The sequence below is a fragment of the Rattus rattus genome, chromosome X (genome assembly GCF_011064425.1).
Source record: "Rattus rattus isolate New Zealand chromosome X, Rrattus_CSIRO_v1, whole genome shotgun sequence".
NCBI classification, from domain to species: Eukaryota; Metazoa; Chordata; class Mammalia; order Rodentia; family Muridae; genus Rattus; species Rattus rattus.
The window spans coordinates 92,759,959-92,775,823 of record NC_046172.1 but is presented as its reverse complement, the minus strand read 5'-3'; the positions used below and the strand labels follow the sequence as shown (position 1 = coordinate 92,775,823).

Sequence of the window (15,865 nt, the reverse complement as noted above, 5' to 3'; positions counted from 1 at the left end):
GCCATGATGGCTGTGGACTCACGCTCTGAAACTGTAAGAAGTCTCTAGTTAAATCATTTACCCTGTATGCCACCTTGTTCATAGTGTCTCTACATAGCAATAGAACAGTAACTAAGGTGGTACTATCATAAAATTATTTTGGGAATTGTTTACTTTTAGAATTTTTCATTTAGTGGTGTTGGGCTCGAGTTGAATGAAGAACTAAAACTGCAGAAGGTAAAATCATTGACTGAGAGGGGTTTCCTGTCCTGACCTCTCTATGATTGAGTACCACCTGTCTTCTCCCTTCCCTTGTGGCTTCTGGAGCTCATAGTTAACAGCAAAGTCTCCTGTGCTCTCCATTTCACTTTTGAAACCATCTGCCGTCTTTCTGAACTGAGACCTGGTCCTTCCCACCCATCCTTCCAGTACCGTGTAAGTGGGCAGGGGATGAAGAAATCAAAATCCGACCCCTTTGGTGCCTGGAAGTTTCAAGTGTTTTTAGTTGTCTTGAATGGCTCCCCATCCCTCATTTTGGACTGGTTAGCTTTGACAAAGAAAGGTGAAATGGCAGACCAATGGCTTCAGGTAAACTTGTTTAGGACTGGTCAGTTGGTGGGGTCAGGGTGGTGAGGTGGGAGAATCTCCTGGTAGAAGGAAAAGTCCGCCAGGTCTTTATCTCAGATCAGGAGGCTGAGGAAGAGCTTAGAGGTTTGCTATCTTTCTTATGTTTCTATTTGCTCATCATCAGAGATCTGTCTTAGCTCCTAGTTTCTCATTTTTTAAGTGGAAGCTGCTTATATTTTAAATTATTTTTTGTTTCTTTCTCTGAATCTCATGTCCTTCCAGGCCTGCAGAGACGGTAGGCTCTCTGTACTTATCAGTATTGTCTCTAGGACATTAGTTCTTTCTTCTGAAATGCTCCCATCTTCTGAGCCTTCACACGTCTTCAGTGTCACCTGCAGATTTTCTATGTAGGTCCCAAGGTTACTGAGGACTTTAGCTCCTAATCATATGTCGTCTCCAACTCCAGTCTTTTAAAAAAGAAATCTTGGTACAATATGCATAACATGAAATTTACAAGTTCAGCCATTTTGACTTGTATAGTTAGTTCTGTGACATTAAAATCACTCACATTGTTTTGCATCCCTTACAACCATCCATCTCCAGAATGCTTTCCTCTTCAGAAACAGAAATGTATGTGTTTGGCATATTTTAGGGAGTATAATGTCTTCAGGATTCATCCATATTGTAGCCTGTGTCAGCACCTCCTTCCTTTTAAGACTCAGTAATATTCTATGTATGTGCCACATTTTATTTGTCTGTTGATGGACACTTAGATTGTTCCTAACATTTGGTTACTTCGAATAATGTTGTTGTGAATACAGATGTATAAATATCTGCTGAAGCTTTGATTTCACTTTTGGGGAGGATTATACCCACGTTTTAGTTTCTCCTAAAGGCTCATACCTCCAGGACTTGGTTGCTTTTTTGGAAACTAATTGAATTCCAGGAATCAGAATCACTCAATGGATTGATCTCGTGCTGGATATATAATGTGATGGTGTTGCTGGGAGGTGGTAGAAAGTGGGAGGAGGGGCCTTGTTTGGATAAATAAGGATGTCAGTAGAGTGCCATGGAAAAATTCAATATTGTCTCTTTTCTGTCTTTGTTTCCTGGTTGCCACGATGTATGCAGTTTTCCTTTGTTGTGACATTCCTCCACGGTGTTTCTGCTGCGCCATGGAACGAAAGTCAGTGGAATCAGCCGATTGTGCACTGAAATCTATGAAACCATGGTCCAAAACCAATTCCATCCTCTTTTAAAATTCCTTCTCTGAGATATTTGGTACAGCAATGAACAATGGACTAATTTAACTTAGAAATGGGATTGCTAGACATTATGAGAACTCTATGATTGATTTTTTTGAGAATTGGCCATGAAGCTTCCTATAATGGCTGTACCACTTCCTTTTAGATAACATTTTATTTTCTCTTTATGTTTTGTTTTTATAATAGCTATCCCAATGGTGTGCCCACTCCTGCTTTTGATGTCACTATTAGTGAATCCAACATCTACAAGGTGGTGAGGATGTCACTGAAAATAACTCCCTCCACTTAACATACTTCATTATCTTACCTAGATATTATCACTTATTGTACGAACTCGAGTGCTAACACTCCACTACATACTATGCTATCTACTAGACCTCCAACTTCCTTCCAAAAGGTTCCCATTGCAGGAGTCACCAGAATGCACGATGATCACCTATTCATTCCCACATTCCCTGGAAATTTCTTTATTCATTGTTCCTGAGTCATCTCTACATTTTTTTTTTAGCTCTCTAAATATCAAATTGTCCAGCTTACTCGCTATTTTTCTCCTCCAAGCACTTCCTTAGCTTCAAGTCCCCTCTTCTCCAGATTGTAAGTTCTTGGTCTTTCATTATGACCATGTAGTCATTCTCTCCAATCCTCTCTCTCTCTCTCTCTCTCTCTCTCTATATATATATATATATATATATATATATATATAATTGCCAGATTAAAAACCCACCCTTGATGAACTCAACCATATGTATATAGTCCTATAGAAGTTGGAGGAATCTTCAAATACACTCTACAGCTGGGTAGCTGGATTTCAGTGTTAACCTAATGATCGCAGATCTGCCACACATTTTCATTGATGTGTGGCCACTATGTTCTCACCCTCTAATACGCCTATGTTACAGTTCCTCTTCTTTTCTCAGTCTTCCCATCAGTTCGATTTGAGACTTCATGGCGTCTCAATGGATGAGACCCAAAAGACAAAGTCACCAGATAAGATTACTCTCATCTCACTACCACTAAATGCAAAGAGCACCACATGTATAAAACTTTACCTTGCTAAAGTAGAGGATGAGTATTTTTTTTTTCACCAATGGAAAACCTTGTCGCTTATGTTCTGGTACCAACCTGCCTTACCTTATCCAGCATTTTACTCCTTTGGGCATCCACTCTTTTCCTTAAAATATCCACTTCCCAAACCATGTTGCCATACTGATGGAAGCTATCTTTACAAAATAAATGGACCACAATCTCTTTGGAAGTTACTGATCTATTCTCCTGCCCCCTTTCACAGAAAAAAAAGTCAAAAAAAAAAACCCCACTATGTAACAAATTTCTACACCGTTCTCCTCTCTCATTTCCCAGTTCGATCACTTATCCTTATGGCTTTCCTCTCTCATTCTTTGCTCTTTTAAGGACTCTTTTGTCTTTTGTGGATATAAACCCCCCAGTCCTGCTCTTGTACCATGTCTACATTTACCACTAACCAAATGTAGACAAAGATGACTCCTCTCTTCCTCTGGAAATACTCTCTTGCTCGTTTTCTGTGAATATCTCCTGTTTGTCTTTCTACTTCTTTGGTTACTTTCCACAGTCTCTTCTATCGTTTTCTTCCTTTCGTCAGCACTAGATATTTGGATTCTGGGGCTCCCTGCCTGTATTTCTCTTATCGTCCTCTTCTCTTTCCTGAGGTGGTGCTATGCTTTAAATACAACCAACATGTAGATATTGTCTCCAAACTTACATTTCCTTTCTCTTCTTCAGGAGTTCCCAAACTCTTAGACATTGACATTTCTATTTTTATATCGCTCAGGAATCTCAGACTTAACATGGCTGAAACTGAACTCTTGATTTTTTCCCCCGTCTAAAACCTCATTCAGCATTCTTCATTTTAGTACATGGCACTGAGTCAAGCTGAAAAACACAGTCCTTCTTGAAGCCTGTCTTTCTTCCTCCATCCTTGACATCAATTTCTCAATAAGTATTGTCAGCTGTCACTTCAAAACACATCCAGAATCGGTCAATTCTCTCCATCTCCATGGCTGTCACTGATGCAAGCCACCATCCACTTCTCCTGTGGATTGCTGCAGCTGCCTCCTTCATTGGCCTTCCTGTATCACTTCTAAATTTGGCATCTATGAGTGCTGCAATAGTTGAGATTAGAACCAGTCTCTCCCTTGCTTAAACCCTGCAGACACTGTCCATTGATGGTAAACAACATTGAAATGCATTTTCCATGGCTCTTAGGTCCTTTGTGATCCCCCAGTTCTATTTTTATTATTGACCGTTACAATCTGGCCCCATTAGCTACTTTTGAGTTTCTCACTATACCAAGTTCTTTGCCCTCTCAAGGCTAGCCCACTTGGTATTCTATTTTCCTGGAAACCTCTTTCCTTATTTTCCACATGGTTGATCTTTCATCCTTTATGTCTAGTCTTAAATATCACTCTCCAGCAAAGGCTTTTTTTGAAAACTGTCCTATTATTGTGACCTATTATTTCCTTTATGAGACTTATCACAATTTGTAATTATGTATTCTGTGGCTATTTTGCTATCTACTCTATGAGTTAGGACTAGGTCTCTCTTGTTTATTAGTATACCTACTATGGTGTCTGGCACATAGTTGGTGCTTAGTGTTTTCCAAGTGAACCAATGCATAAATGTACAGGAGAATTTTGAGGTACACAGAAAAGAGGTCTCTGGCCATTCTATGCAAGTCGTTGTCAAATGGCTACTGGCTGTAGTTCATCCTGGGTAAATCATATTTATAGTTGGTGATTGTATTGGTCAGACTTTTGTTCCTATAAACAGATACCTGAGAAAATCAGCTTAAACAAGGAAGACATATTTTTGGTCCATAGCCTTGCAGGTTTCATTGTATGTTCACTTGGTATTCCATTATTACATGGAAATCTCTCTCTTCATTCTTTACATGGATGCTCTTTCACCATTTAAGCTCTGAGTAAATATCACCTCCTTACAAAGGCCTTTCCAAGAAACTCAGCCCTGCTGCTTCTAGGACTGTGTTGAGGAGAGGCTTGTGGCAGAGAATGCATAGCAGAACAAAGCAGCTCTCTGATGGCAAATAAGGAGAAAGAGAGGAAGGGACAGACAACAGGACACATCTTTGTAGCACATATACCCATTGATCCACTTCTACCAACTAGGCCTTTCTATTTGTCACCTTCTCTTAAACGATTGATTTATGAATCCATCAGGTATTAATGCATGGATTAGAAGAGATAATTTATGATTCAATCAGATCTTCAACACATGCATCTTTGGGGGATGTGGTGTTTTGAATATGCTTGGCCCAGGAAGTGGCACTATTTGGAGGTGTGGCCTTGTTGGAGGAAGTGTATCATTGTGGGGGTGGGCTTTAAGACCCTTGTCCTAACTGCCTGGAAGACAGTCTTCTCCTATTGGCCTTTAGCTTCTCCTAAACCATGCCTGTCTGGATGCTACCATATTTCTGCCTTAATGATAATGGACTGAACCTTTGAACCTGTAAGCCAGCCCCAATCAAATGTTGTCCAATCAAGAGTTGCCTTGGTTATAGTGTCTATTTACAGCAATAAAACCTTAACTATGATAGGGGACATGTATCATATCCAAGCCATGGCAGTGTATCTGACCCAAGGGAGATACTCAATGTATCTGGCCAAAGACCAATGTAGGTAAAAAATGTAGTCCAAGAAAGGGTCCAAGACTACAGTACAGGAAGGAACAGGAGACAGTAGAGCTCCAAGTCCTTTGCCTTATAGGGAAGGAATTTTCTTTAAAGGATACGCAATCATCTTTTTAGAATGGCCAAAAGCAGTAGAGTGGGTAGGAAAGTCAATGATTCTTTCCACTCCTGAGTATCTCTGGATGACTGAGTTGGTTACTTTCATTGGGCTAGCTCCACCTTTCTTCTTAGGTCTTTATGGCCCTGAAATTTCCTCTTCAGTTGAGCTTAAAGAAGCATCTTTGGGAACACTTGACAGTATCTGAATTCTTTGATCGTCTCAACTAGCTTTCTCCCAGTGGGGCAGAATGCAGGTGCTGTCTCCTGTCAGAAGGGGGCAAGCATAGAGACTAAAGTCATCTGTTCTTCTACAAAGATTTGTCCAACACCAAGCCTAAAGTGTCTCTTAAAGGAAGCTGTAGAGAGCCTTTTCTGCAGCTGCCCCCACTTCCCTTGTTTTCCTCAAGGGCTACACATTCAGTAGATTCCGACATGCTGTCTAATAGGTCCAGACACCTCCTAAACCCTCCTTGCTGGGCCTGCCAGTCTGGTGACAGATGTTAGGGCTGTTCCAGATGTGAGGCTGATGCCATATGGCATTCTGGGTCACAAGGTCTGAGGCTGCTGCCATTGAGCTGTGGCAGAGTTAGTAGTGGGGAGAGCCTTTCAGTTTTGCTCTCACTCGCCTGTCACTGGCTGAGGCAGTGAGGAGGAACTAGAGCAGTAGAATATTCCTGGGGGCTTAAAGAAGTTGTCATGTCATTCTAAAGTACCCTGGACATCCCAGCCCCCACCTTCTATCTATGACACCAAGTATTTCTCTGAAGGAGGCCAAGATGGATTGACTGAGCCAGAGGGAAAGGTATGAGGAATGAAGGGAAAGATAAGCAAAAAGGGAAGATAGCTAGACAGGAAAGAGGAACTGCCAAAGCCAAGAGGGAGAGAGGCAATGACAACAAGACAGAGGAGAAATAGAACAAAAAAGCCTTGGAGACCTTGAAGGGAAAAAGACAGGCTCGAGGAAGGCAACCACTAGGTACCAACTCTAATCCCTTGTCCTCTAAATGCCTGTCAGCTGCCCTCATTGTTACCCTTAGGGCATCCACCATTGCTCAAGGACCATATGGTAATGAGAGCCTTCAGATAGAGTACTTCTGAGGACAGAACTCTTCTGGGAGGAGGATTGCTCTTATGCCATACAGACAGCATGATGCATCTTCCCAGTTCCCAGATAGAGATGCACTGGGTTAGTGACAAATGGGAAACATTATGAGGAAAAGGCCCGGGACACTTTCCTGATTAGGCCAATTTTCCAGTCACTAGAGGCTGGATTTTTGTTGTGAAAGAGGAGATCAAGGAAGCCAAAGAGGACTGGGAGAGACCCTTAGCAAATAGGAGAACATAACCATGTTAGGAAAAGTAGAGGTGGCAGGGAAAGGAGCAGCAGAACTGGATTCTTCTCCTCAATACATTCTCTCTGAGTCCAGGCTGGACCATAGGACTCTGGCACAAAATGCCAAGCCAGAAGAGGGTCTCTTGCCACTCTTCTCTTGGATCTTAGCCTGTAGTCTGTCAAAGGCTGAACTGTAAACAAAGCTTGAAGGACAGACTTGAGGAGCAGGTGGGCCAGGAGTTTCTGGAACTTCCCAAGTAGCTGTTTCCAGCAGCCAAAGACCCAGTAGCATCTCCCTAGGGGCTGGTTGGCAGGCACTGACTGCATAGCGCTCTAGGCAAAACCTCTTGAAGCCAAAAGAGGGCCTATTCAGCTGTTGGGCTGTGCCAAGACCTTCCTCTTTATGAAACTGCTAAGCATCATGGCCTGAGCCACCAGCCTTGGATGACCCCAGCCTTGGATGACCCCAGCCTCTGATTTTGGTCAACTCTAGAACATTCTCAGAGTTGGCAAGAACCATGCAAGTTATTGACTTGCTCCTGTTGCACCCTTGCTGATTTCCAGAAACAGGAGGAGAAGGCTAGGACTGCAGCTGGGTCCTGGATGAAGTGCCAGACTTGGACCAGTTGAGAGGGAGGGGATGAAGAACAGGTCCAGAGACCAAAGCATCTAGGAACTACTTAGCCAAAGGCATGAAGGTGAACCCAAGTACAGGCTAACAGGAAAGAAAAAGGGTATAGATAAATCAGACTGTGAGGAGGACTTTCCTACATTCTACCTGTCATGTGTGACTTTGCATGGGGCACAGGATCCTTCTTCCTCAGTGTTCTCTTGGAGACCTCCTGAGAGGACAAGAAAGTGCATCTATCCTACTTCCTTGCCTTAAATGTCTGAAATGGGTCTCTTCATCATAGGATTCATGACCAACAGGTACCAGGCTGATCTGGGAGAGAGAGAAGCCCCTATCTCCTTCCTGTGTGTCATCTTGGACCTATTCAATCAGTTCATCCCAGATGCAAGGCAGAAATTAGGTCAAGAAGCCACTAGACAAAGGAAAGCGAGTGAACAGAGGCCTAGTTAACTCATTACACCCTGCCAGGAGGTGTCCAGAGATGTTAACTGCGGTTTCAGGACAATGAGATACCTTTTATTCTGCCTAATTGCATCTTCCTGCTGAGACAGAAGAAGGAATTTTTAGGTCTTTCCCAAACTTGGGTCAGAAAATAAGAGTGAGGTTGATGAATTCTCTACCTAAGAATTAAAGCCACAGGCAGAAAATAACAGGCTCAAGGCTAGGATGCATACAGAGGTTAGGTGTAGAGTAAGGGACTAGAAAGGAATGAAACATCTCCTTAGAAAGGAGATATAGAATATATAGTTATGGAGAGACAGAAGACAGACTGGAATAGGAGGATAAAATGGGGGAAAGGGAAGGAAGAGGAGGGTAGGGAGGAAATACAAGGAGGGACAACTAACACTAAGGACCATCTGAAGGCCACATAGAAGCCTACTACAGTAGAAGCTTCTTAAAATATATACATATAGGGGAGAAATCTAAAAGGAGTTACGAAATAATGGGGGAGGCAGTGCTCCAATTAGACATCTTTCATCAAGTGAAACCTCCAATACCAGAAATGGGTTACATCTACTTGAGTCATTGGCCAAACGGGAACCCGGGGGAACCCCCAAACAACCTACGCTATTGCCAAGGCTACTGGTTACTCTACAAATTGATGGTAAGGTCCTATTGCTAAAGAAAAGAACCTACACAAGTCATTGAACACAGAAATGTTGAAGCTGATGCCCACCTAGAGCCTTCACCCTTACTGACTAGTGTTCATGGTATTGGAAGGTATTCTACATGCTACCCAAGGAGAACGGTAACCACAAATTTAGCCACAAACCCTGTGACCTGCCCGCAATTGTGGCACAAAAGTTGTGGAATTAACTAACCAGAATCTGATTGGATTTAAGGCCTACTCCATGAAATGGAACCCATTCCTGACACTGCTTTGGTGGCCAAGAACTTGAGATTAGATAGGGCATGGACCTGGGGGAAAACGAAATACTACTATTCTGCTGAGGGAACACAGCAATAAAATGACTCCTACTGACATTCTGCTATACTCATAGATAAATGTCATGCTCAGCCAACATCTGAGAAACTTCTCCCTGAGGTAGATGGAAATAAATACAGAGATTCACAATACAACTGGACAATGTTCAGAGAAAGAGACCTTGTAACAATAAGTCCTAAATTGAATGTCTACATCAAATCTCTATCCTCGGGGCTCAGGGAACCCTGCAGAAGGGGCAGGAAGAGTCTACGAGCTAGAAGAGATGGAGAATTCCAATGAAACAAGGTCTTCTAGACACAGCAGGACTGATACACATATGAACTAATAGAGAGTGTGGCAGCAAGCACTGGGTCTGTATAGGTTCAAGCCAGATGGAGTCCCAGCACTGAGAGTGAAATGGACACATACCCCACCTCTAACCAAGAGGTTATCTAACTGATGACAGGAGAAAACACAAGATTTCTCTAATGGAGTCTCATTGTGTATATCATCTACACTTAAGATAAGTCCCATGACAAATTCTATGGTGGTTTTATAGATTATTTTTACCTTACGTTGCTTTGTTGGGGGCATGTTTTTATGTCAGTAGTCTTTTGCATAATATATTATGGCTTCCGGTTTTGTGGGGGTTGTGTGTGTGTGTATGTGTATATGTGTGTGTGTGTGTGTGTATGTGTATGTGTATGTGTGTGTGTGTGGTGCTTCTTCGCACGTTTTATTTTATGTTTTTATCTGCTTGTTTGTTTTCTAAAGAGATAAAGAAGGGTGGAGTTGAATATGAGGGGTGGTAGAAAGGATGTAGGAAGCAATGAGAGGAGAACTGTGATCAGAACATTGTGTATGACTTTTCAATTTAAAGAAGATCAAGAAAAGTGATCATTTTTGAGAACTTTTAGTTACTGTACCCCAAATAACTCTATTAAAAAGCAAAGGCCCTCCTTAAGCTTTCAGGTTATGGCATTATAGTGTATTTTATTGTGGTTGATTAAAACCCACAGAGCCAGGGTGTTCTTGGAGAACAATGCAAGTTCTCTTTCTGCTCTACCTTCTTATAAAGGGAAGGATGGCAAAGTCCATTGCTGTGAAGGAGGGGCTCTCCTCTGCAGCTTTTGGATAGCATTAACTAATTCCTTCATCCGTATATGTACTGAAATAATCTACTGTATACCTACTATGTACCCAACCGCTCCCTCCAGGGAGATTGCAGTCAAATGTAAACAAACACAAAGCCACATGTCACCTGACTGCACAGAGGGCAGCAGAAGACGCTGTGGGAACACAGAGGAAGGTATCTCCCAGCAGATCTCCCTTACCCTTGCAGAGTAGTGAAGGTGAGAAGGACATTCCAGGAAAGGAATGTCAATTTTGACAGCAAATGAATAGTAAGGAAGAGTCAGCACAGAAGGACACCCCTGGGTATTTAAGCCACTGCAATTAGGACGAAATTACAGAATAAATTTCAAGCAAAAGTTTCATTTGAGCACAGTCCCCCACTGACTCCTTTCATGTGGCCTTATGAAACGCTGCAACATACTCTGATGAGGCCATAGAGATGAGAGTCAGAGCCCTGCAAACACTGGGGTGACCAGAGCACTTCTCATGTACCACTCTGAAACTATACTTGGAAGCCCCCAGTTACAGGAGTAGCAGGAAAGGTTGGCTTTCAGCAGGTTCAATAAGATCCAGCCATAGTCCCAGACACTAAAGGCACGGAGCTCACTTGCCCCACTTTGTCTACATTGAAGAGGGTCTATTAAATGCCAGCTCTCTCAATGGGCTGGGGAACTAGGAAATTACAGGGACCTCATTGAAGGGTTAGATATAACCTAGGAACAGCCCAAAGGGGTTTAGTTACACATAGGTTTCAGCTCACAGGGATCATTCTGGAATGGGCACAAGAATATTATGCATATATGGGCTGCAGCTTCAAAACAAGTCCCCTTCTCTCCTTTGGGAGTACAAAGAGAGTTTTGCCCATCATTGCAATTTTTTTTTAAATTAACTCCTAACAGAGGTACTCAGATAGAGCCATAATACCGGATTAACAACTCCAAGCCAGCAAACCAGACACTTGTTTAATTAATAAAACTTATAAAGCATAACAACTTATTCATGTTATAGGCACGGCGCTTAGTACAACAACAAAACCTGAATCCATCTGAAACACTGTCTTCTCCTAGAAGCCTGCTCTCCACCAATCTATGCAATTTGGTCTTTAGTGTAAAGGGAGCAATGAGTAAAGAGAAAGATCATGTAGGTTTTTGGGTATAGGCTGGGGACTGTGGTAAATCCAAATCACTCTTTTCGTGAACAGATCTGTCCAAAACAGCTATGATTTTGGAGTTATTGGATGTGGGTTGGAACTGCCATGGAAGTCTCATTTCTTTACCTATAGAGAGAGACTCATTACAGGGCTCATTTCAGATTCCCAAACAAAGATTTAATACATGATACATGCTGGCAAAGTAACTTCTCACTTATAGGATCTACTAGCATTTATTATTACCATTGGGCATCCAGTAATAGAAACTCATATGTTCTAACCCACAGTTTGTCTTTCTCCACTTTGTGGATAATTTGAAAAATTGATTCAACATTCTTTGGGACTGGGCCCTGACTTCAGAAATACAGAATTAAAATGAGTTTTGCCACAGGGAAATCAACCTGGTTTTTATTAGCCCATTAAAGCCAGCTTGTTACCAATATTTCCAATAGTTACCAGTGGGGATATGTATGAAGAAAGACTGGGTTGAATTCCTAGCTCCACCCCTCACTAGTTGTTGGAGCATAGTCTTGACCTGCCTTTCTATGCCTCGATTTCTTCATTTGTCAAACATAAATATTAGTATTTACCCTACAGGAGTTTTGTGAGGAATGAATAAAATACTACATGTAAAGTACTTAGAACTGTGCCAAGCAAATGACAGCCAGTGTTGTTTTTATTGCATATGACTTGTTAGTACTGCGAGGTAAGCTTAACCAACACAGCTGAGGGTGGAAAAACAGAGGGGAGATACGGGTCTTGTTATGTCAGACCTAACACCATCTGAATTTTACACAGACCAGAGAAAATAATCACCAGAATGTTCCTGCCAGTCTCCCTTGCTAATGGATGATATTTCTGTAAATAATGCACCACCAGGTGGGTACAGTGATCATGTTTCTCAGCCTGGCTGTGGCTCGGAGAACACTAAGGTCTCAACTGCCCCCTCCTCACAATGCAACAGCACGTCAGCATCCCCTGTGCACCTCCCCCACCGTCAAGGAGCACAACCTAGCCACTATGCCCCGGGAACGGAGGAGGGAGGCTAGAAGCCCAGATCTTTTCCCACTGGACTCAGTTGCCCGCAGGGGACCAAAGCTCTCACCTGGAAGGGATCCTGGAGGATCTGGCTGCTGGCAGGGGGCTTTGGTTCCAACCCCCAGAAGCGCTGCCCTCCCTCCCCTCCAGCCTTCTGCTCTCCTCGCCTCTCTACAGCGTCTTCGCTCCCCGCCCCCCACCCTCAGCAGGAAAACTTCCCGCTCCTGCAGCCACTTTGCCATCGTTATCCAAACCTCTGCCCCGTGTGCATCTTCCTTGCCATTTCCTCGTCCGTGGCACCGCGAACCGACCCGAGGACCGCTTGGCAACTAAAAGGAATTCTTGGGGGCTCGAGGTGGAGGATGGAGAAGAATGTCACCCCCCCAAGCTCGAACTCTGTAATCCTCTGTCCCCCCCCCACCCCTCCCCGCCCCGTCCCCCCTCCGTCCCTGTAAAAAGCGAGGAAGGGGCACTCACCCAGAAGGGGCGTGTGCTAGAGCCGCCCCCAAGTCACTCTGAGACGCCAGTGAGGACCCTAGCAATTTCTGCGGACTTCACAACCCTACGCAGGGCCAGCTATATGACCCTTTCCCAAGCCAGCCCTAGCCTGGCTGCTGGGGCACAGTACTTACTGTCGGGGACCCTTTCCAGGCCGGGTCTGCGTGGTGGCTGAGCCGGGAACCCTCCCGCCGTCTCTCCCGCGCACTGCCCCTGCCTGTGCCCAGCGCAGACACTGGCGGCAGCGGCGTCTGTAGGAAGAGAAAGATCACGCCTGCCTTAGAAACCCAGCCCCTGCTGTGACCAGAATCTTAAAGAACGAGGCGACTGGCTCGGCCCCAGAGCTGAGGCTGAGGTGATGGACTAAGCAGAGAGCTGAGAAACAGCCCCTCTTTTGCACCTGGATTCTGGACCTCGTGAGCAGTGTGGTGTCCCTGGGGGATCCCTCCCTCTGGGAACAGAGGAGTATGGATAATCCAGCTGCCGCTTGGCTGAGCACTTGCTAAGAGCCGGACACTGTGCTTTGCATGCGTTTTCTCATCCAGCGCCCTTTCCATTGTACAGAAAACAAAACCAAGGCTCTGGGAAAGCCAAACAAATCCCCCTGGAGATGCAGGAGAGAACTGGTGGGCTCAAGAAAGAAACCATGAGGATCTTAAATTGGGGGGTACCCGGCACAGATGCTGCTTGTATTACTGCAAAGTGGCATCTGAAAACCAGCGTCTCTATCTCTCCTTTCCCCATTTTTCTAACTGGACTTAAAAAAATTGCAACTCCAGACATTCTTCTTTAGCAGAGACAGCTCATTTCTTAATATTTGATAGGTACCTACTATGTGCTAGGCTCCAGGGGAAATAGAAAAGGGAGGAGGAGGAGGATGTTTGGATTCAGTTTGTCCTCTCTGAGACAAGTTCAGAGTCCCTGAAGCCTGGGTTGTTATGCTTGGAGTTCCTCAAGGGGAGGGGAGTGCTCAGGTCCTAAATGAGAGAGCAGTGTTCTCAAGTAACTCTCAACAGCAGAACTTCAGAGAGTCACTGATGGGGGACCAGAGTAAAGCTTGTAGAGACAACTTGAGGAGGATCTTCTGGTAGTGGGGCTGATGCTGACTCCTCTCTGCTAATGGTTTAAAGACCCATGGGATCAATTCCTCTGAAGGATGAGCTAGAAGGCAGCTTTGTTAGGAAATCAAGTCCCATTGGCTTCTCTGTGGCTGTCACCCTAGCCTTTCTTTGGCATTGACATCTGTGAATTGGGAAAGATCTCATAGTCCTTCCTTCCTGGCCAAAATGATCAAATAGCATAGCACTCGTGTCCTATTTTAATTACTTAAAAAGATCAGAAGAGCTATGTGTGGTTGGCCTTATCTACAATCTCTGACATCTGCGAAGCAGAGTATAGAAGATCACTTGAGCCCAGGAATTCAAGAGCAGCCTGGGCGACATAGTGAGGCCATTTTTCAAAACAACAATTATAAACATCATTGTAGAGCTTGTTTCTTCCTTCCTTGCAGCAAATGTTTATTAGCATCTATGTGTGTTGGGTACTGTGGTAGGAGTCCATGCTTCCACAGTCCTGTAGGAGAGTCTATCTTGCAAAGCAGAAAGATCACAAGACTGGAAGTTAGAAAACGTTTAAAGCCCTGTTCTTTGACTAAACGGCTATGTGACCCTGAATGAGTCATGTGTCCTTTGGTACCTCAGTTTTCTTGTTGGTCAAACAGGGATGATAACGCCTTCCAGTCCTACTTTCTGGGGGTGTTTGTGATGCTGGAGGGAGGTAATGGATGTGAGGAGCTTTGACAAGTATAAAGTCACTAGACAAATGTCAGGGATTAGTCTGTCTCCGAGGTGGGAGGGGGCTACTGGGAGGTAAGGCAGAAAAGAAATCCTGGCTGACTCTCCTAGATTGATTGCACTTAATTTCATCTTGCCAGAACTACTGAGCCTGCACCTAAGCAGGCCCTGCTCTGTGAAATAGCATTCTCCCTCAGTGGTGCCTATGACGCACTGGTTAGTGATGGCTTAGCATTAAGCTGAAGAGATTGTTTTAAGGACTTGAATGGAACAAGCAGAACTGTCTGGGCTCTGGGTCTCTGAAGCAGCCTCCTCCTCTCGAGAGATTATCCAATCCCAGCATTGCAGGTGTCTGGGTCAAAACCTCCTGAGGCCCCCATGACACTTCCCTTCAGAAAACACAGATCCTCAGACAGCAGAGTGTGGTCAAGAGGGGAAAGGCTTCCTTGTGCTGATAGCTGGGGTTCTGCCCACGTTGCTGAGATGGGCAGCAGAACTAGTAGAAATCTTGGGAGAGTCTTTGGCTGGTTTAGGCATCCCACGGACCACCCCAACTATCTTTACAATCTACAACACAGTTGTCTCTTGGTATCCACAGAGGAGGTTTCAGGATCCCAGGCAGATACCAAAATATAAGGATGCTCCTCCCCCTTATTTAAAACAGCCAGTGTGCGCTTATATTCTATGCAATCCTCTTGTATACTTTAAATTATCTCTAGATTATTTAAAAAATCTAATACAATGTAAAAGTTATATAAGTACTTGTCATACCATATTGGTTAGTGACTAATGACAAGGAATAAAATTCAACACAAACACAATTCTCCTCAGAATTTCTTTTTTTGGAAAAGAAGCAAGATAATTATATTCCACAGAATATTTTGATTTACAGCTGGTTAAATCTGAGAACATAGAACCCAAGGGTACAAGAGAATGACTGTAGTATGCTTGCTATGTAACTGTATCTTCAAGACAGTTTTCCAAAGTTCCAGAGCACTTACCTTTACCCTCAGCTACCCGAGGGAAACACTCTAAGGAAACACAGGCTCCTGATGGGCAGTTTCTAGACAAATCTCATAGCTTTCCCCCTTCCAGGCTCACTTTCAGTCAGATCGTTTTTGTTGTCAAGAGTGGCTCTAAGAGCGTCGGAGCTGATAGAGACTAAGGAAAGTCTTAGGGACCTAGGAAGCAGAGCTAAGCTCTGAGCTGCCATGAACAGCTCTGGAAGAACCAGAAAGAAAGCCAAAGGGAGGAAGAGAAGCACTTTGGC

At 43.9% G+C, this 15,865-nt stretch overlaps 1 protein-coding gene across 1 annotated transcript in view; it reads right to left on the bottom strand.

Moving 5' to 3' along the window:
* Nucleotides 1-3,008, bottom strand: part of Frmpd3 (FERM and PDZ domain containing 3) — a 78,110-nt gene extending 75,102 nt beyond the window's left edge. Inside the window, 1 exon segment of the mRNA XM_032889455.1 lies at nucleotides 2,943-3,008. Within this exon segment, the coding sequence (XP_032745346.1) occupies nucleotides 2,943-3,008 (66 nt within the window).
* Between the last annotated feature and the right edge of the window lie 12,857 nt (nucleotides 3,009-15,865).